The 21,266-nt window shown below is 58.7% G+C and overlaps 1 protein-coding gene across 20 annotated transcripts in view; it reads right to left on the reverse strand.

Moving 5' to 3' along the window:
• The window catches only part of ADARB1 (adenosine deaminase RNA specific B1), a 112,826-nt gene that overhangs the window by 42,094 nt on the left and 49,466 nt on the right, over positions 1-21,266 (reverse strand). For 11 of the 20 annotated variants that reach the window (XR_016232196.1, XR_016232195.1, XR_016232194.1 and 8 more), the window contains exon 1: positions 5,256-5,524. The exons of 1 other annotated variant lie outside the window; for it this stretch is intronic. Coding sequence is in view for 7 of the 19 variants with exons in the window: in XM_089330461.1 (XP_089186587.1) it covers positions 5,256-5,355 (100 nt within the window). In the remaining 12 variants the exon portion in view is untranslated. Of the gene's footprint in view, positions 1-5,255; positions 5,525-18,696; positions 18,822-21,266 lie in introns of those variants that run through there. 8 more of the 20 variants (XR_011387667.2, XM_051839964.3, XM_051839969.3 and 5 more) reach the window with 1 other exon arrangement.

Genomic DNA, 21,266 nt, shown 5'->3' on the forward strand with positions numbered 1-21,266 from the left:
GAGGACCCCAGCGTGTGGTTTGGGGTCACAGCAAGAATCCGTCCCCCGCAAGCCCATGACACTTCCTACCTCCCCGGAAGCATCTTGGGGAGACACTGACACGCGTGGCAGTTAAAACCCAATCTAATTTGTGAGCTCGGGTAACTCAGCACTTGGTTGGCAAGAGAAAGCACAGGACGTGGTCAGGGAAACATCGTGTGAATTACCTAATTATTAACAGACTCACAGAACGACTACTCTAATTACCCAGTTGCTAACAAACTTCAAAGCTGCCTCTTCCCCAGTGTTTCAGTCACACACTGCACAGCTGTTCTGACACACGGCACATCACAAGAGTCCCATCAGACTGTCGCAAGGAAGACAGGTGCCCATTCGGGTAACCACAAATTTTTTTCATAAAAATAAAAAAAAATTTTTTTGACAGGCAGAGTTAGTATGAGAGAGAGACAGAGAGAAAGGTCTTCCTTTATCCATTGGTTCAACCCCCAAATGGCCGCCAAGGCCAGCGTGCTGTAGCCGGTGCGCTGCGTCGATCTGAAGCCAGGAGCCAGATGCTTCCTCCTGGTCTCCCATGCGGGTGCAGGGCCCAAGCACTTGGGCCATCCTCCACTGCCTTCCCGGGCCACAGCAGAGAGCTGGACTGGAAGAGGAGCAACCAGGACTAGAACTCGGAGTGCCAGTGCCACAGGCGGAGGATTAGCCTAGTGAGCCGGCACAAATAAAATTTATATTATACATCACTAAAAGGCAAATCTGCTTTTAAGAAAATAATGACTAAAACTGCTAAAATGTGCATTTGTGTTGTATTTCACACATCACGGACCTAATATGTGGCTCAATTGACAACTACTTGCTGATAACTTTTTTTTGAGAGGTAGAGTTACAGAGAGAGGCAGAGGCAGAGACAGAGAGAGAAGTTTTCATCTGTTGGTTCACTCCCAGATGGCCTCAATGGCCAGAGCTGAGCCAACCCAAGTCAGGAGCCAGGAGCTTTCTCCAGGTCTCCCACGCAGGTGCAGGGGCCCCAAAACTGGGCCATCTTCTGCTGCTTTCCCAGCCCACAGCAGAGAGCTGGATCGGAAGAGGAGCAGCAAGGACACGAACTGGCACCCATACGGGGTTCCGGCAGTGCAGACTTGGCCCACTATGCCACAGCGCCAGCCCCAATAACTTTTTTTTTTTTTTTTTTTTTGGACAGGCAGAGTTGACAGTGAGAGAGAGAGAGAGGCAGAGAGAAAGGTCTTCCTTTGCCGTTGGTTCACCCTCCAATGGCCGCCGCGGCCGGCGCGCTGCGGCCGGCGCACCGCACTGATCCGATGGCAGGAGCCAGGAGCCAGGTGCTTATCCTGGTCTCCCATGGGGTGCAGGGCCCAAGCACCTGGGCCATCCTCCACTGCACTCCCTGGCCACAGCAGAGAGCTGGCCTGGAAGAGGGGCAACCGGGATAGAATCCGGCGCCCCAACCGGGACTAGAACCCGGTGTGCCGGCGCCGCTAGGCGGAGGATTAGCCTAGTGAGCCGCGGCGCCGGCCAACCCCAATAACTTTTAATCTCATTGCATTTCTGGCAGGCTTGTTGCTAAAGTTAAATGAGAGTCTACGTGGAATCCTTTATTCAAGAAAGCTTTCCAGAGAGTTTAACAAGCACATTATTTTGTAGCGATTAATAACTTCAAGATGTGTTTTCTGAGGATCTGCTGTGTGCAAAGCATGGTGCTGGGCGAGAACCGCAGCCGCTCTGACAGGTTCTGCAGCCGAGGAATCCGTGTGCACGCTGCCGCACAGCTGTGTTGCTGTTCACGATGGAGGGGTGCGATGACTCTCGTCTTTTCTTGATCCACACCACACTGTTCCCAGGTGAAATGACAGCACCTGGGGTTACTTGGCAGTCCTTCTGCGTAGTGGGGACAGAGCTGTCTGGGGGACCCCAGCAAGCGGCTGGTGGTGCTAGCTGATGGACACATGAGACTCACGACACACTCCTGCGATTCATACTTATCTACGTTTCCATGATGTGGGACTTTAATAAAAAGGGGTGGGGGCTGAGGTGAGAGGCAAGGCCAGCCCCTGCTGGAGGGGAGATGCCTCAGGTGGGGCTGGGTGCTCCCACAGCCCCTCGGGTCATGAGAGGCAGATGCAGCATGTCAGAGGGAGGTGTGTGGGCACCCTGCTCTCACCACGTGAGAACTGGCTCGTGGCAGGCAGCAGGGACATCCTGGGGCAGAGATTCCTGCCCCTCTGCTCTCTCTCGTGCAGTACAATCAGGATCCCAGGACCACACTCCCCACCCACCCACAACACATAAGGCGGCACTGAAAGGTGGAGGGACGAAGGTGGAGGAGTGCGCACCTGGGGGCACCATGGTGGGAGCTCTGGGCCCCGCGCTGCCTCTAAACCCGTGCTTGGTGTCAAAGGCCATGGACATCAGACGGCCACGGCGCTGTGAAGGCGGCTCTCCCGGGTAGCCTGGATGCAAAGGTCAGACAAGGATCTGCTCCAGCCAAACCCCACACTGGCCTGTCGGGAGGGCCCTGGGGCCCCGGCAGGGTCGTGCCAGACAAGACTGGGTCACCCCTTTCCTTCCTACAATGCTACATGAGTCACACGAGATGCCGTGGGGCCTCGGCTCTCCTCTCTCCACCAGGCTGTGATAGGGCCACCAAGGAGCAGCGGGAGACCCCTCAGCAGGAAGGGTGGACAGAGGGTCCAACAGAAACCTGGACCCTGCAGCGTGGGTGGGGAGACAGCCACAACAGAGGCGTGAGATTCCCCGTCACAGCGCCCTATAAGAGCAGGCGCCTGTCACACCAAGAACCAGAAGATCTCAAACAACGAAGAAAGGCCGCAGCAGGGACCCACAGAGAGATGGCAGAGATGGTGGCAGGGACCCACAGAGAGATGGCAGAGATGGCGGCAGGGACCCACAGAGAGAGGGTAGAGATGGCGGCAGGGACCCACAGAGAGATGGCAGAGATGGCGGCAGGGACCCACAGAGAGAGGGTAGAGATGGCGGCAGGGACCCACAGAGAGAGGGCAGAGATGGCGGGCTGCCCGAGCATGACCTTGGAGCAGCTTCACGGATGGAGGTAGGCAGGATCAGTGACTGCCCAAGGCTTCGTGTGTGGTGCAGCCACACTCAGTACCACCAAGGTGGATACACGGATCACAGCGGGAGGGAGCGGGGCTTGGGACACAGACCCAGACACGTAACAGAGATCAGCTCTTGCAAGGCCACTTGTCAGTCTGACAGCTGCCAGGAGCTTGCCCTGTGTCCCTGGGGAAGAGCCCATTGGCAGGCACAGTGACCACAAGTCCGTCCCTCACCGCCAGCCAGACTGGCATCAGTCACATCGTCCTTGTTGCATGCAGCCAAGTGCTGGGATTGTAGGGTTGTGACTCCAACATCACCTCGAAGCCACGCTAACACACTGTGGCTGCTTGTATTTCCTGGAGGAATCTGTCTCCTGCCACCATAACCCCAAGGATCCCGTCAGGGAGGTGTAGGAACCAAGGTGACAGACGAGCCAGGGCAGAGGCCTCGGACCATGCTGGGTGCCTGGCGGCTTCCACTAAGCCATTTCTATTCATTATTTCAAAGTACACCATGTAAACCAACTGGCACAAAAGCATTTTTAATCACAGGCAACTTTTGAATCTCATTTTAAGAAATAAAGTATATAGATTTTAATGTCTTAAAACAGTTGTTGGGGACAGCGCTATGGCGTAGTAGGTTAAGCCTACTCCTGGGGTGCCAGAATCCCATATGGGCACTGGTTCTAGTCCCAGGTGCTCCTCTTCCAACCCAGCTCTGGGATTGGGAAAGCAGTGGAAGATGGCCCAAGTGCTTGGAACCCTGCACCCACATGGGAGACCTGGAAGAAGCTCCAGGTTCCTGGCTTCAGATGGGCCCCACTCTGGCCACTGTGGTCTTTTGGGGAGTGAACCAGCAGATGGAAGACCTCTCTCTCTCTCTCTCTCTCTCTCTCTAATTCTGCATCTCAAATAAATAGACAAATTTTTTTTAAAAAGCCTCAGACAGTTAAGTTGAACTAAAAACTGAAATTAACCTGGAGTGTTAAGTGTCAGGCACCAGTTCGCTTTCATTCCTTTAAACTGGAAGTACTTTCACGCCGGTGGCTACGGCCGCACTTCCACGGCATGGAGAAGTGTTCCCGCAGGAACGTCGGGAATGAGCAGCGGCAGCAAAGGCTGAAGCGTCAGGCAGCGCCCGTCGCTGCCAGAGAAAACCGTTCACACCCCCGGCTGCGAACTTCCACGCTGGCATAAACGTTTCTCAAGATCTGCTCCAGACCCAGAAGCCAGGCGCCCTACACACACGAACACCCACAGCTCTGCCAGCTGCAACAGAACGCAGAGGCCCTCGGGCCGCAAAGGGGCGAGCAGGCGGCATCAACACGGTTCTCGCACAGGCAGCACCCCAGAAACACCACCGCGGGGCCGGGGAGCCCGACCTGTGCTGGTGCAACAAGACCCGAATGCGTTACCTCTCCTCTCCGAGCGCCTCCTGCGCCTCCTTGTGTGGCGACGCCCCAGGATGCTGACGGAGGTCCCCGCTTCCATGTGCTGTGCCAGCGGTGCCGTCCAGACAAGCCAGCGCCAGCCCTGCCGGTCCCCGCATCCCACAGCTACCTGCCTGCCAGGAGCAAGCTGCGGTGCCTCCTCACAAGGCTCATTCATCACACAGCAGAATCAGGCTGAACCAGGCAGAACCAGGCTGAATCGGGCGGGCTGAGCCAGGCAGAACCAAGCAGAACCAGACCAGGTAGAACGGTGCCCAAAGCCCACACACTCCTCACACAGCACCTGGAACGTGACGTGTGAGGGTTAACCCTTGGATGCATTCACACACAACACCACAGGGAGAGAGGAGGGTGATGCCGCCCCTCTTCCCAGGGAGCCAGACCTCTCCCATGCCAGTGAGGCAGAGGCTGGGATAAGCAAACCGAAGCACCAAGAGGGAGTTTAGGAAACAAAGCCTCAAAAAATGGATGGGCAACAGCGGCTCAACACCCTGGACCACGACTGCACATGGCCGGGGTAGTGGGTGGGGCGCCTGGCAACAAGCGGCCAGCGTGTACATGGGGCCCTGGCCCTCCCACCCCTGCCAGTGACCACTCTTCCTCCTGCCCTACGCTGGTGTCTGGGGCTCAGCAGGCACTGCGGGGAGGTGGGGGGGGGGGGGTGTGCAGCCCGCACTCTGGCTGAACCATAAGCAGACAAGCCCAGGGTACTCACCAGCCCCTTTGGGTTTTCCTCCATGCCAGGAGACCGGCCAGCACAGAACAGCCCAGCCTCCAGCCAGGGGCAAGCAGGGCCCCACGCAGCACGTGCACATGCACGCACACACAGCATAGCTCCGGCGCAACGTGCCCCTGCAGGCTGGAGTGCAGGAGGGATACGGCTCAGCCCGCCCCCGGCATTGCTGCCGCAGACCGCGCTGCCCGCGGAGGCTCTCACGGGGCGGGACAGTTGTGCTCGGCTACAGATGACTGAGGACACCAATCGGGCCGCCTCTGCCGGCTGCAGCTTCTCCAGGCGCCCACAGGCGCAGGCGCAACAGCGCCTCCTGGAGGCCGCACTCGGAGCCAAGGCGCCGTCTCACAGCGAGCACGACCCCCTGCTCCTTAATGAGTGATTCGGGCTCCCGTGTCCAGAGGTGCACGTGGCAGCCGCCACCCTCCCGCGCCACGCTCCTTCCCTACATGGATGCCAGCGGTTTTACTGCTTTTACAAAGTTACTAACATAACTTCACTAGTTCTTCAAAGTGTTAAGTTAAAAATTCAGCTTTCTTTAAATAATTTTGACTTAGACATTTCAATGTTATTTCCATTTTATGACTCTTAATAAATTAATAACAATGTCCTGAAAACATGAAAAATTGTCATGACTTTTTGCTTTGTTCACATGTCCACAGAAGCACATTCAAATCTTGTACCCGTCTAAATTCAATTCCCTCTTGTATTTTCCAATCCTATGGACTTCCCAAGGGGCAGATGGGAGACTGGACATGGCCCTCACCTGGGCGACACCCTGGCTCGCTCTTCTCCACTGCTCTGAATGGACACAGACTCCGCTCGGGGCCACCCTGCTCCATGTCGCCACTGGCCACAGAAAAGCAGGGTCTGGAAACGTGTTACCCGAGAGGTAATTGGTGATTTTGCTGAAATGGGAACAAAGCACAGATGCTGTGGGACAAATATGCTCACTGGTTAACTGTGTCTTTATTTGGCTTCCAAACACAAGTGGCTTCTCCACAGAATACCCAGGCACGCGTAGTGGTGCCCTCGGGTATCTGCTACTTTGCTGACTTCCAGTCATGTCAAAGCCGCAGCTTCAGCCACCGCTTCTCTCCTGAAGGTGTGTTTGCCAGGGAAGGAGCAAGAAGACGAGGACAGAGGCTGGGACGGGAAGGGCCTGGTGTCTTGGCAGTGGTGTGGACAGGAGAGCAGGCAGGGAGGGGAGGAGAGGGATGGGGCGCGGCCTGCGGGGAGCAAGTGCTGCAGCGACAATGAACTTGGGCTGAGGAGTATGTCTAGGATGCTGCAGGGAGGACGGACGTGGTGTCCGTTTCCGGGACTACCCCCTCGGCTTCATTCCAGGGCTGAGCCACCTGAGCTAAGCTTGGGATGGGGGCTCAGCGGTCCAGGAGGGCTGTGCACGAGGCCCTGCACACCACACTGCGAAGCCTCACCAGGCACAACTGATCCTGGGCCCCCCTGCGAGATGGGAGCCGGAGCTGCGGCAGCACCACAGAGGCTGGGAGCAGGAATGGAGAAAGACGCACCTGGAGGGGCGCCACGGGCGCCACACAGGCCCCGTCCTGGACATCCCCAGTGTTGCCTCCAGCTGTCACGGTGAGCACATGGGACCGATGCTCCAGGGACCACGGGAGGCACTGAGCAACTTGTGTGGCCCAGTCACAACCCTGGGGCTGCAGAAGCCCCTCTCACGGTGGCCGTGTCCTCACGCCACCCGCCGGACCCCTGCCCAAGGTGGAAAAGGTGACCCGGCTTGGCAAAGAAGGTGTTTAGGAAGCATCAGTCCCCTTCTCCAGGGCGCGGCAGCACGCTTTCACTTGCATAGCACAGGTCACCCTGGCTGGGTCAGTCCCCTGGCCACCAGATGGCCGCGCACAGGAAGACACGCGTGCTCCTCCGGCATTTCCATGAGGAACAGAAAAGCTCTCTGCACCTATTTCACCATCCGAGTCGAGCGCTGCACTGAGAACTGTTGTATGCGGGGATTCCTTCACCACGCACCGCACCTGCGAGGCAGACCGCCGTGAGAGATGATCACACGCTGGTCCCGGGGTGGAGGACGGACAGGAGCTCGGACGTGCCAGAGCTCGTGAACTGGGCTGGCTGGGAAGAGGCAGCCACCCTTTGCCAGTGTCCCAGCCCTAGAGGCAATGCCGGCACAGGCCAGGCACGATGGCTGCTGGCACAGGCAGCGGTCTCCCCACAGCACAGGGCTCGGAGCAGCAACTCCAGGACTCAGACCAAGAGAAAGCACCTGGGGCCAGCACGGTCCTGAGCACTACAGCAGGACCAGTCACAGGCGAGGACAGGAAACGCAGACAAAAGCGGTCTGGCTTCTGGAGCCTTCACGGTTAATTCCTCTGGAGAAAAGGATGTGTTTGAAGAAGTCAGTGGGGCCGGCGCTGTGGAGCAGCAGGTTACAGTCCTGGCCTGAAGCACCGGCATCCCATATGGGCGCTGGTTCTAGTCCCCGCTGCTCCTCTTCCAATCCAGCTCTCTGCTATGGCCTGGGAGGGCAGTAGAAGATGGCCCAAGTCCTTGGGCCCCTGCACCCACGTGGGAGACCCAGAAGAAGCTCCTGGCTCCTGGCTTCGGATCTGCGCAGCTCCAGCCGTTGCGGCCAACTGGGGAGTGAACCAGCAGATGGAAGACCTCTCTCTCTCTCTCTCTCTCGCTCTCTGCCTCCCTTTCTCTCTGCCTCTCCTCTCTCTGTGTAACTCTGACTTTCAAATAAATAAATACAATCTTAAAAAAAAAAAAAAGTCAGGTGGATGCCAGAACACTTGGTGGTGAGCTAAGTCTACGCTGCCTGTCCCAGTGTGGGGGCTCTCACCAGTGTGGGCACCTCCACTGCCACTGCACCCGGGGACAACAGGGGCAGGGGCGGGCAGCAGCCACTCCAGGGAGGCGGGAGGCCTCTGTGTGCCCTGCTGGCTCTGGCGGGACACAGTCTTGGGCGAGCCCAGGACCAGCAGGGGCCAGGCTGTGTTGGCAACTTTCCAATAATCCGTGACTGTCCCTTTCTGGAAATGAGGAAATCACCTCCCCATCTCCATGGTAACCCCTGAAAACATTCACGCCAGCCACACAGCTTACAAAAGAACAGCTCAGAAACAAGTGTCCCTATTCAGGACCCCCAGCGGTGGGGTCAGGGACGGCGGACCACAGGCTGAGGTCTGGGGGCCATGGCCGTGGCCCTCCAGGGCCTCGGACCCAGCTCGGCAGTAACTGCAGGACTCTGCAAACTGAAACCACAGGAGGCCACCACCTCCACAGGCCACTTAAACTCACGTGGGGTGGCAGCCAGCATTGTGAAAGACCAGGAGTCTCACAGCACCACCCGCGCCCCTGTGGGTGAGGGCTTTGTTGCTCATTTTCTGATCCTTGCTGCTCCACACTGGGCGCGGGGGGGGGGGGGGAGGTTTGCGCTTTCACATGCAAACCAAGCAGTTCCTGTCATGCCAGGCCTCAGCCCTGCCAGAACCTTCAGGTCAGTCAGTCGGCAGGCAGTGAGAGACCTCCTGGACACCCCCAGGAGTCCATCAAACTGGACACGCCCACAATGCCTCCCAGACTTGCCCGTGGAACCCACGAAAGGCTCTGGCCTGCCTCCCCTTGCTCCACTCTGCCTCCTGACTGGTGCCCTCCAGTGGCCATATGTGGCCTGGCAGCCCTCAATGCCAAGACTACTTTGTTTATCCTCGAGCCTATGAAACACAGGGATGTGCCAGGGTCCCAAGCCCCGAGCCCCAAGTTGTTCAAGCCAAAGTCACACAAAAAGACCAAACGGCTGCCTCCATCCCACACAGGCACCGCCTGGCCTTTCGTCACCGAATGATGCCACCCAGCATGCGGTGTACCATGCGGTACCATCAGTGCCGCGACCTCTGCTTTCATGGAAGCCCAAGTCATGTCGACTGCGGCCCACGACGAGGCCAAAGTGCCCCAAGTGTGGTCACCTGTGTGCCGTGCCTCCCACCATGGAGGGGCAGGGCAGCACTGTCCTGCCGCTGTGTCCACCACCACCTGTCCACGTCTTCCTTCATCTGCAGAATCCCGATGCGTGTGCTGACGTCGAGACACACGTGGCGGCGAGGCCGTGGCTCTCTGCGCCAGGCTCGGTTTTCTGCGAGACCGTGCTGGTCGCCAAGAATTTTGGAAGCGCTCTGGAGCTCTCCCAGCTGCAGAAGTGCCCGCGTCCCCAGCTCAGGGCGCGTCCTTGCGAGTTAACGGCTACCTAACTCCAGACGTCAGGAACAGCCACACACAGCCCTGTTCTAATTTTACTTTCATCTGTGTTCTCAGTACGAAGACTCCAAACTTAACATTCCTGCAATATTAATTGGGGACAAAACTCTTAAGATGGGATTTCTACCCTTCTAAGAAGGGAAAAAAGGGGGTTTCATTCTACTCGTGTCCTGAACTCTGACCGAGCTGGCTATCCCTCGGGTAGTCACAGAAAACGGCAGCCTTGCTTAGCACAGGCTCAGACCAGCTCGGAGCGCGCGCCGCCGGCCATGCCAGGCCGCCCCGTGAGCGTGCCCACACGCGCCTCAGCGCCGAGGCGCCATGGGAGGGCCCAGAGCACGAGTCACCGACACCAACCGGCAGACGCTGGGAGCCAGCCCTGCTTGTCAGCTCCAGGGGGACTGCCAGGGAGACACAGCCGGGCAGCAGGGAGCTGGCCACGGGCTGCAAGGGAAGGGCACAGAGCCAGGCAGCCATGGCGGTGCAGAGCAGTGAGATGGAAGACAGCACCCTGGGCCTCCTGGGCCACTCTACGGTGGGTTTGGACTGGGAGTTTGATTCAGTTGTGCCCTAGGTTTAGGAGGCCACCAGCCACTAGCAAGGGCCAAGGAGACAGCAAGAGAGCAGCAAGGCCACCCAGAGGCTCAGGGGAGGGCCACAGAGCCTGGGCACGAGACAGCCAGCCTCTGTGGGCAGCCAGCATGTGGCTGGGACCCAGGACAAGGGGCCAGGCCCTGGCCAGCAGAGCAGGAGCTGCTGAGGGTGGGACAGGTCTCGGTTTAGACATCTGCATTTGCAGATTTCCACAGATCCTCAGAAGTTGCCACTGGACATGGGTGGCTGCACCTGCAGGGCTGGGGAGGGGGATGTGCCGGGGGGGCAGGCACAGGGCTGCTGGGAGGGGAGGGGGATGTGCCGGGGGGGCAGGCACAGGGCTGCTGGGAGGGGAGGGGGATGTGCCGGGGGGGGGCAGGCACAGGGCTGCTGGGAGGGGAGGGGGATGTGCCGGGGGGGCCAGGCACAGGGCTGCTGGGAGGGGAGGGGGATGTGCCAGGGGGGCCAGGCACAGGGCTGCTGGGAGGGGAGGGGGATGTGCCAGGGGGGCCAGGCACAGGGCTGCTGGGAGGGGAGGGGGATGTGCCAGGGGGGGCAGGCACAGGGCTGCTGGGAGGGGAGGGGGATGTGCCGGGGGGGCCAGGCACAGGGCTGCTGGGAGGGGAGGGGGATGTGCCGGGGGGGCAGGCACAGGGCTGCTGGGAGGGGAGGGGGATGTGCCAGGGGGGGCAGGCACAGGGCTGCTGGTAGGGGAGGCCTTCTCGGGAGTTCCCATGGTGACTGCCACCCTGCTGACCACTGCCCACCCTGGCTCACAGGAACCTCACCATGCCCTGGGACAGGAGACTGCAGTGGTGTGTGAGGGGTAGCCTGCGCAAGGCCAAGGTTGTTTCTCAGGCATCAGGGACACCCCTCAAGCCTTGGTCTTTGTGAGCAGAATTGTGCAGTCTACAACCTGCACTGCTGTCCACAGCAGCCACAGTGACAGATGGGGTAACCAGCACAGTGTCCAGAACTAGTCACTTGGTTAAAGGTGCCCCCTCCTACCAGCCAGGGCCCCAGGCAGGTCCTCACCTCCTGCCCTCAGATGCCGTGTGTGTCGGGCAGCAGACAGTCCCAGCGCATACTCCTGGGCCCACAGGGGACCCAGCCAGGAAAGTGCCCACTGTGGCTGCCCCGACCCCTTGGAAGCACCACCTCCCAGAGGCACTCCTAGCTCCTGGCTTCAGCCTGGACCAACCTGGCTGCCATGGTATTTGGGGAGTGAACCAGCGGATGAAGATATCTGTCTCTCTGCCACTCTGCCTTTCAAATAAATAAGTAAATCTTTAAAACGAAAGTATTTGTTATTCCTTCCTATTGTCAAGTCTTTCCTGCGGATCATGCGAACGTGCGAGTGTTGTCAGCCACTACCACGCACTGGGAACTCAGTAGTAGCAGCTGCCTTCTGCATGTGATCCACACTGCCCACGGGAGTGCCAGGCAAGAGGCAGAACCACAGGACAGACCACACGCCACAGCGACAGCTCGGACACAGCCACCCGCGGCAGGTGTGGCAGGCGGCGGGCGGGGCCAAGCAGAGGAATCCAGAGGAGGAAGCCCCAAGCCCCAGCCACAAGCCAGGGTCGCCGGACAAGCTGTGGCCGCCTGCGGCAGCTTGCCAGAACCTTCCACGAGCATCGGCGCCTGCGCCCTGGTCCTGCTTCCCCCAGCCCAGGCCCGCCAGCTGGCTGGCTCGCACAGGCAAGAGGGACACGGCATGAGCCCAGGGCCTCGGGCCACAGCCCCAACCCCTGCTGTGTTTGTCCCTGGATATAAAAAGACCTTCAACCCACATTAAAGTCCATGAAACCTCAGGGTGGGAGTCTGAATTCTTCTGGGGCATGGAACTCTGAAGGCGTCACTCAGGTCTGGGGTCCTCCCCCAGCCAGGTGCCCCCACCCAAGGCCCTGTCCGCTTCCCCAGAGCCATCCACTGGACATCCAGGCTGGCTGTGCAGACTCTGCCTGTCACACTGCAGTCACCCTCGCACCCCAGACTGGGGCTTTCTGGCCCTCCCTCTTGTGGCTACTCTAGTCAGACCACCACCCTCACCACACGCAGCCCAAGGCCAGGCCTATGGACCCTCCCCAGCTGTAATACGAAAGCCAGGCCGGCGCCACGGCTCAATAGGCTAATCCTGCGCCTGTGGCGCCAGCACCCTGGGTTCTGGTCCCGGTCGGGGCGCCAGATTCTGTCCCAGTTGCCCCTCTTCCAGGCCAGCTCTCTGCTGTGGCCCGGGAGTGCAGTGGAGGATGGCCCAGGTCCTTGGGCCCTGCACCCGCATGGGAGACCAGGAGAAGCACCTGGCTCTGGCTTTGGATCAGCGCAATGCACCAGCGCCGCAGCGGCCATTGGAGGGTGAACCAACGGCGGGGGAGGACCTTTCTCTCTGTCTCTCTCTCTCACTGTCCACCCTGCCTGTCAAAAAAAAAAAAATACGAAAGCCAGCTTGTGGCCACAGGGGTCAACAGCTCCTAGGGCCTGGCCCCCTGGGGGGTCAGAAGGCAGTGGGGGGTCACAGTCTTCCAGAACTTTGTTCTGCACAGGAGCCCTGGTGGCCTCCACAGCAGACACGGAACGATCTGTCCACAAGAGGGCGCTGATGCACTCCCAGTCCTTGCTCAGGGACGCAAGTGGCAGGGCCGCGCGGTCGGGTTTCCTTCTCTGCACAGTGGTCCTGAGGATTCCGTCACCCCCAGAACACGAGGGAACCAGAGGGTGGCCCACCCATGTCTCAGACCGCCAAGGTGCAGGCCACTGAGTTTTATCTCTTGGGGTCGCACTGGGGGGCTCATTCTTCACTCTCAGAAGCTTAATGCCAGCACACATGCAAACTGGGGGTTCAAGCACATTTCAGAACCTTTCACATTCGATTCCAGCTTTCCTCAGACGTTTTTAGTTCTGTGAGACAGAGAACAATCCCCTGAACAGGACGCCCCCCTCACCAGCTGGGAGCCCTGCTGGGTCCTCATCAAGGGCCACCTCCTCCAGGTTCTCAGCCAGGCTGCTCCCCCACAGCAGACACTCTGTGCTGACTCTGCAGGAAATGAGGTGGGGGTCCCCGGGGCCGGGAGCCCCAAGACTGGAGAGAGTGTCTGCACCTGACCCGAAGCACTGCCCACCGCCTGGAGCAGCCGGCGCCGCCCGCAACGCAGTGTTGCCTCGCGAGCACACGCAGGAGCCCTTCTCCCCCGGTCTCCAGCCCCCGCTTTCAGAGTCGTAACGAACAGAGTGACAGCTGCCTGTCCAGAACCTTCCGGACTCAGAAACAAACGCCAGCACGAAGACCTCGCTTGCCCCGCACTGCGGCTCACTACGTAAGGTCAGTGAGAATCGGCCCTGCTTTCCGTTTTTAAAGACGTATTTACTTACGCACTTCTCTGAAAGGGAGAGTGACAGAGAGGGAGAAAGGGGAGGGGGAGACAGACAGACTGACAGATTGATTTTCCCACTTGCTGGTTCACTCCCCAGATGCACACAACAGTCAGGGTTGAGTCAGGTTGAAGCCAGGAACTCCAGGGCTCTGCCTGGGTGGCAGGGGCCATGCCTGCTGCCCTCCCACGTGCACCAGCAGGAAGCTGGACTGGAAGCAGGCTAGCAAGGACTCCAAATGGCACTGCCGCTGTCACAAGTAGCCACTTAACCCGCTGCACCAAACAGCCCCTCGGTCTGTTCACTTGGACAGGAAGTGGAGCACCATGTGTGGAACCAACCTCCTGGCAGGTGCAGCTGCCCATAAGCAGGGGCCTCCACACTGGCCAGGAGGAGGGTCTGCTCCGGCTCTCTGCCCGACCAGCCGTCAGCAAAGTCACGTTCCATGGGCCTCAAGATACAGAAATTCATCCTCTGCTTGGCGCGTGAGCAAACCCTGGTGGGGACACGCTTCATCTCCAGACGGACACGACAGGGCTCGGGCAAACAGCCTGCAGGCTCGGCTCTGGCCCCACAGACCCTTCCCGGCGCTGAGCCTCGCTCTCGGCCAGGCCGTATTTTGCTCCCGTGACCTTCTGCCATAGCTGCGCTCAGGGGCTCCTCTAGTCAAAAAGGGGAGAACACATCAAGGTTTCGGGCCAACGTGTAAGGATCCAGAATGCAGCGCAGCAGCAATGCTCACGCGACCCAAAAGGCCGTCGCGGTGCCGGGACTGGTCACCTGCCAACCTCCACACGGGCAATGCCACACCGCTGAGTGCCCGGCAGCTCACCTGCCAGGACCCCCCCGCCCTGCTCCCCCACCCAGGGCAGCACAGGACAGCGGGGGCCTCCACTGCCCCGTGCCCGGGCAGGCGTGGGGCACAGTGAGGAAGCCGCCTGGCATGCCCACCCCCACCCAGGAGCGCCTGGGTTTGAGTCCCAGCTCGTGCTCAAATCCCGCTTCCTGCTAACACAGACTGACGGCCTTGGCCACGACTCACGTGGCTGGTCCCCGCAGCACGTGGGACACTGGGACTGTTCCTGGCAGCCAGGTCATCCCGGCCACAACTCTAGGACCTTGTGCGACAGCAGGACCACCCTGGCAACAGAAGGCCACGCAGCACGGCTGAAGCCGGGCCTGACTGGTTCACACAGAAGCTGGGTAGGGGTCGCCACTGTGGTGCAGCAGAGAAAGCCACCGCCTGTAACGCTGGTATCCCACATGGTGCCAGTTAGTGCCCTGGTTGTCCACTTCCGGTCCAGCTCTCTGCTGATGCACCTGGGAAAGCAGCAGAAGATGGCCCAAGTGCTCGGGCCTTTGAACCCACATGGGAGACCTGGAAGAAGCTCCTGGCTCCTGGCTTAGGCCTGGACCAGCCCCAGCCATTGTGGCCATTTGCAGAATGAACCAGCAGATGGATGATCTGTCTCTCTCTGTAACCCTGACTTTCAAATAAATAAATAAATCTTAAAAGACAAAAAAGCACCGTGTGTTTGTCCATGCCTTAATCACACACCGAATGCTCAAGCAACGTTAACTCTCATTGCACATGCAGGGCAGAGCAGCCAGCGTAGCTGAGCACTGACCTACGGGGCACTCCGGTGCTGCACTGCACGCCAGTGGTTGTGGGGAAGGCAGCAGCGCCTGCTGTATACACAGTGATGCAAGTGGGGGTGTGTGCACCCTTCACGCTACACTGTGCCATGATAATGCTCTCAAAATCATACAGCTTAATTACGTCAGCTGACATGTTCTATGAACTTCCTTTTAGAATTAAAAAGGGGAACGAATGAGCACTTGTTACAGAAGGAACACTGGCGGCAGAGGCAGCGAGGATGCTCACAAACCGCGTCCGAGTTTCTGCACGAGACCACCTTCCTCAGCCCCTCCCAACCTCTGAGCAGGCACCGTCTGCGGGAACTCAACAGGGTGGCACTCCCCCCACCACCTCAGAAGACCCCCGTGCGCTCAGGCAACCCCACCAGCCCCTCAGAAGACCCCTGCATGCTCAGGTGACCCCGACCTCCCCCCTCAGAAGACCCCCATGTGCTCAGGAGGCCCCTGACCTCCCCCCTCAGAAGACCCCCGTGTACTCAGATGACCCCTGACCTCGCTTCAGAAGACCCCCGTGTGCTCAGGCGACCCCCGACCTCTCCCCTCAGAAGACCCCCATGTGCTCAGGCAGCCCCTGACCTCCCCCCTCAGAAGACCCCCGTGTACTCAGGCGACCCCTGACCTCCCCCCTCAGAAGACCCCCGTGCGCTCAGGCAACCCCGACCAGCCCCCTCAGAAGACCCCGGCATGCTCAGGTGACCCCGACCAACCCCCTCAGAAGACCCCCGTGTACTCAGGCGACCGCTGACCTCCCCCTCTCAGAAGACCCCTGTGTGCTCGGGCAACCTCTGACCTACTCACCTCAGAAGACCCCTGGTGTGCTCAGGCGACCCCCGACCTCCCCCCTCAGAAGACCCCCGTGTGCTCAGGCGACCCCTGACCTCCCCCCTCAGAAGACCCCCGTGTACTCAGGCGACCCCTGACCTCACCTCAGAAGACCCCCGTGTGCTCAGGCGACCCCTGACCTCCCCCCTCAGAAGACCCCCGTGTGCTCAGGCAGCCCCTGACCTCCCCCCTCAGAAGACCCCCGTGTACTCAGGCGACCCCTGACCTCGCCTCAGAAGACCCCCGTGTGCTCAGGCGACCCCTGACCTCCCCCCTCAGAAGACCCCCGTGTGCTCAGGCAGCCCCTGACCTCCCCCCTCAGAAGACCCCCGTGTACTCAGGCGACCCCTGACCTCGCCTCAGAAGACCCCCGTGTGCTCAGGCGACCCCTGACCTCCCCCCTCAGAAGACCCCTGTGTACTCGAGCGACCCCTGACCTCCCCCCTCAGAAGACCCCCGTGTGCTCGGGTGGCCCCAACCTCCCCCCTCAGAAGACCCCCGTGTGCTCAGGCGGCCCCCGACCTCCCCATCTCGCATGCTCAGGGTGACCCCAATATCTATCCTCAGAAGACCCCCGTGTGTTAAGACGAGGGGGAGGCAGTGGCATAAGCAGGATTCTGCCTGAAACTGAAAACCAAGCCCCCCAGCGGGGGTCAGGGCCCAGAGGGCCCCTGGAGAGAGCCTCCCTCTGGCGCCGAGGAGGTGACAAGCAGGGCTTCCAGGAAGGGACATGTTGTAGTTACTACTCTACATCTATTCCTGTTTCATTCCACACCAGCCGGAAAAGGAGAGAGCAACACCTCACACTCTGCTGCCAGAACTAGTTCTCGTCTTCGGGAAGCACAGAAACACAAAGTCCTGGTGGCAGCCACTTATTAACAGGAGGGGCCTGCTCCACGCTGCTGCGATGTTTTATAGCTCCCAGTGCTTTCTCGGCACACGCACCAGCCAGCTCCTTCTGGCCTGTGACTTGCTCTATGCCTTTAAGAACAATTTATTTGTGCAAAGGATTATAAATAATTCATTCCTCCAGTGCATGCTTACATTGTATAAAAATACTTGCCTTTCACTACACAGCATAATTAATGCAGTGCTTTAGCTCCACGGCATGTTAAAAATAGGCAGCCATAAATTACACCTAACTTAGCAATACGAAACCCCACGTCTCTCTCCGCCTCGCTCCACGCTGGCATTCTCACTGTCTTCCAAGAAACTGGTTACAGAGGAACTGATTTCATGTCACTGATCGAACTGAGAGAAAGGCTGTGGGAGCAAATGAAATGCCACCCCACAGGGCAGCCACGGAGAGAGTAACCCTCACCCCACAGGGCACAGCTATGGAGAGTAGCCCTGACCCCACACGGCAGCCACAGAGTAACCCTGACCCCACAGGGCACAGCCATGGAGAGAGTAACCCTGACCCCACAGGGCAGCCATGGAGAGAGTAGCCCTGACCCCACAGGGCACAGCCATGGAGAGAGTAACCCTGACCCCACAGGGCACAGCCATGGAGAGAGTAGCCCTGACCCCACAGGGCAGCCACAGAGAGAGTAACCCTCACCACACAGGGCACAGCCATGGAGAGAGTAACCCTGACCCCACAGGGCACAGCCATGGAGAGAGTAACCCTGACCCTACAGCACAGCCACGGAGAGAGTAACCCTCACCCCACAGGACAACATGGAGAGTAACCCTCACCCCACAGGACAGCCATGGAGAGAGTAGCCCTGACATTGGCCTGCCCATTCTCTGCTCGTACTCCAGCGGTCAGATATGGCCACATCCCCAGTCCCCAAACACAGCAAACCCCAGCCGCCGCCTCCATCCACACTCACTCCCTGGTGACCTCTGTGGTCCCAACGGCTCCAGGTGCTGCCCCGCGTCAACAGAACACAGGAGCACGCCGGCATCCCCTGGCCACGGCCCGCTGGAGGCCACTTCCTTCTTCCTCTCCCCTGGTCTGAACCCACGAGACAAACTTCAGCGTGAACCCTCTCAAGTCAGTCAATCCACAGAAGCCACATGAAACCCTCACACATCCCACTCGCTTCCTGGGACCCCAGCATTTGTCTCTGGGTGAGTGTCTGTCACTGCGCCTGAGACGCTGCTTGGGACACAGGCATCCCTCATTGGAGTGTCTGGGCTGGGGTCCCGGCTCTACTCCTGACCCCAGCCTCCTGTGGGGGCACACCCGCAGGCAGCAGGTAATCGCCAAGTACCTGGGTCCCAGCCACCCACGTGGGCAACCAGGGCCAAGTTCCTGGATCTCAGCTTTGCCCTGGTCTAGGCCCAGTTGTGGACATTTGGGGAGTAAAGCAGTCAGGATATCTCTCCTTCAAATACATGAATTGATAGATGAATAAGTAAATGAATAAATTTAACAAACACGCATTTTCCTCTCAAAAGAGGAAGTCGGCTCACGTCGCAGTCACCAAACCCAGAGTACTGAAGGAACTTTCTTTTAATCACTCAAACAAAATAATAATTGCCAGCAAAGGCTTTGAACAGGTCTGGCCTGGCGCCCGGCACAAAGCATGGACACAATCCCTGGTGCCCAGAACCACAGCCAGGCTGGGGGCGCCCGTGGACGGCCCAAGCCACTGCAAGCTGGAGATGAACTACCAGCTCCCGGGGCCCGTGCTCATCAGCCAGAGGCTCACACCCGAGAGGAGCGGGCCAGAGCCGCCAGTCCCAGCAGGGTCTACAGGTCGTCACTTACCTGGCCCTTTGCTTAGTTTTTATTTTGGTTCTGGTCCCCAGGCAATGCTTCCTTCAACACGAGCGGCCGGAGACAAAGTCCCAGCAGGACCGAAGCTGGGTGGTGCCCACTCCAACGCCGTCACTCTGTAACAAAGACCCTGTTACTCCGTGCTCCATCAGAGGTTTTGAGCTCTCTAACAATACACACCCTTAATTAAACTGCTAGTCATGTAGGTGGACTTTAATGACACAATGTTTAGAGCTAAAATATACATTATGCTGGTTCCATTTTTTAAAAATATGTTTTAACAAAACTCTTAGGAGTTCTTTGAAGCAATGCAGATATTGCAATAATTGTGGATTTTATAATAATGTCACTCTGCAAGTAGAAAAACAAATTCTTTAAAATAAAAAAAAAAAAGAGTTCTTCCTGGGACTGGCACTGTGGCACAGCAGGTCAAGTCACTGCCTATGATGCCGGCATTCCACATGAGTGCAGGTTCAAGTCCTGGCTGCTCTACTTCTGATCCAGCTCTCTGCTGTGGCCTGGGAAAGCAGTAGAAGATGGCCCACGTGCTTGGGCCCCTGCACCCGTGTGGGACATCCAGAGGAAGCTCCTGGCTCCCGGCTTCGGATCAGCCCAGCCCCAGCTGTTGAACCATTTGGGGAGTGAACCAGCAGATGGTAGCCTTCTCTCTCTGTCTCTCCCTCTATAACTCTGCTTCTCAAATAAATAAAATAGCTTTTTAAAGGTGCCTGGGATGACCCTGCACTCACGTGGAGACCAGGATGGAGTTCCAGGCTCCTGCCTTCATGTAGCCCGGCCCTGGCAACTGCAGCCATTTGAGTCATGAACCAGCAGATGAAGATCTCTGTCTCTCCCTCTCTGTAATTCTGCCTCTCAAGTAAACAAATAAATCTTTGAAAAGCAATCCTCTTCCTGAACACAAGCTTAAGTGACTTTAAGCCATTCCACACAGGGAACGTGCAGCGAGCAGTCACGCCACACTCTGCCCTCCCACAACGTACACATGCACATCCCCTCCACCAACACCAGGGGGAGACACGCTAAGGAGCAAGCCCAGCAGGATCTCCTGTCTTCCTCAGAACAAAACCCAACACCCAGCCCAAGCACAGCCACGGACCCTACGTGCTCCTTGCCCCCACCCTGCAGGTGAGACACTGCAGCGCCCAGGCCCTGGCAGCCAGGACTGGGAACCACAGCCCCACTTCCAGGCCGCCTCGGCAAACCACAAAGGGACGACTTCAAATGCCGGTATCAAAATAGAATCATACAATTCGTTGATCTGGGGGCAAAAAAAAAACAAACAAACCAGAAATCCACACAAAAGAGAGGCTTCCAAAAATGTCTTCAGCAAAATGAATTTATCTTTAATTCCATTTTCCATGACCTTTGCACAGCCCTGAACACGATGTGGGTGTTTCTCTTTGAAAAGCAAACGGATGCCCAGAGGGAGGGCAGGTGCAGTGGTGAGCCCCTCAGGGAGAGGGCTCCGGTGCAGCCAGCAGGAGGGCCCGTGTGAGGCCAAGGGGCTCCCACCCACGTGATTCTGTAATCATGGACGTGGCCGAGCTGCCGCGAGCTCCCTGCCACACCAGTGACTGTTTCAGGCCCTCCGAGGACTGAGCACGCCTGCCACACACCTGGCCTGGGGCCTGCAACGGCCTCTGCTGGGCAGGCCTTAGGCACGGCAGTGGGCTGGCCCACCTGACCCCAACACAGTGTGTGTGCACTGGCCACGGTCATCCTGTCCACCCCTGACAGTCCCCACTGTCACCACAGCAGACTAATGCTCCCAAGGGATCTGCCTGCCGTCCTCATCACCACGCCTGTCAGAAGGGCCCAGGAAGTCAGGTCAGTACTGTCCTCACCCCATCAGCATTGCAGCTCCGGGACTGCCCACGTCCACCTGGCAAAGGCCACACCACGAGGTGACCCTCAGCCACCACCACCACCAGCGCCCAGGGCCTGGCCCCTGCTGCAGTTCCAGTGACCTCAAAGGCCACCAGGTCTGCAGGCCTGGGAGGAAGCCTGGAGCCCTGCCGCTCTGGATGGGAGCAGGTGCCGTGCGAGCATGGGCTCTGTGAGCTCCAAATCCACCTGGAAGGATCAGGAGCTCTGACTGAGTGCGTTCACACTGACCGGGCGGGCTGCAGCCACTGCGCTGTCCAGGGGAGCTGCGGCGGGACAGGGCAGGCCCAGCTCCGCAGCTATGCGGTGGAGAGGCTCAGCCCAGCCAGGGTGTGGTGCTCTGCTCACACCCACCGCAGAGGAAGCCAGGGGAGCACGGGGCGGAAGCTGCCGGGGACACAAGAGAGCAGGTGGCGGAACAGACCTGAATCCAGAGGGGTGAGGTCTGAGCAGCACAGGTCAACACAATGGACGCAGGAAGTGGTAACCCCAGAAGAAAATGGTCAAGCAACACACATTTTTTTTAAATTTATGTATTTATCTGACAGATAGAGTTAGACTGAGAGAGAGAGACAGAGAGAAAGGTATTCCCTCCGTTGGTTCAGTCTCCAAATGGCCAGCACGTTCGGAGCTATGCTGATCCGAAGCCAGGAGTC

This window comes from Oryctolagus cuniculus, chromosome 4 (assembly GCF_051225735.1).
Source record: "Oryctolagus cuniculus isolate XC-2025 breed Fujian yellow rabbit chromosome 4, ASM5122573v1, whole genome shotgun sequence".
Taxonomy (NCBI): Eukaryota; Metazoa; Chordata; class Mammalia; order Lagomorpha; family Leporidae; genus Oryctolagus; species Oryctolagus cuniculus.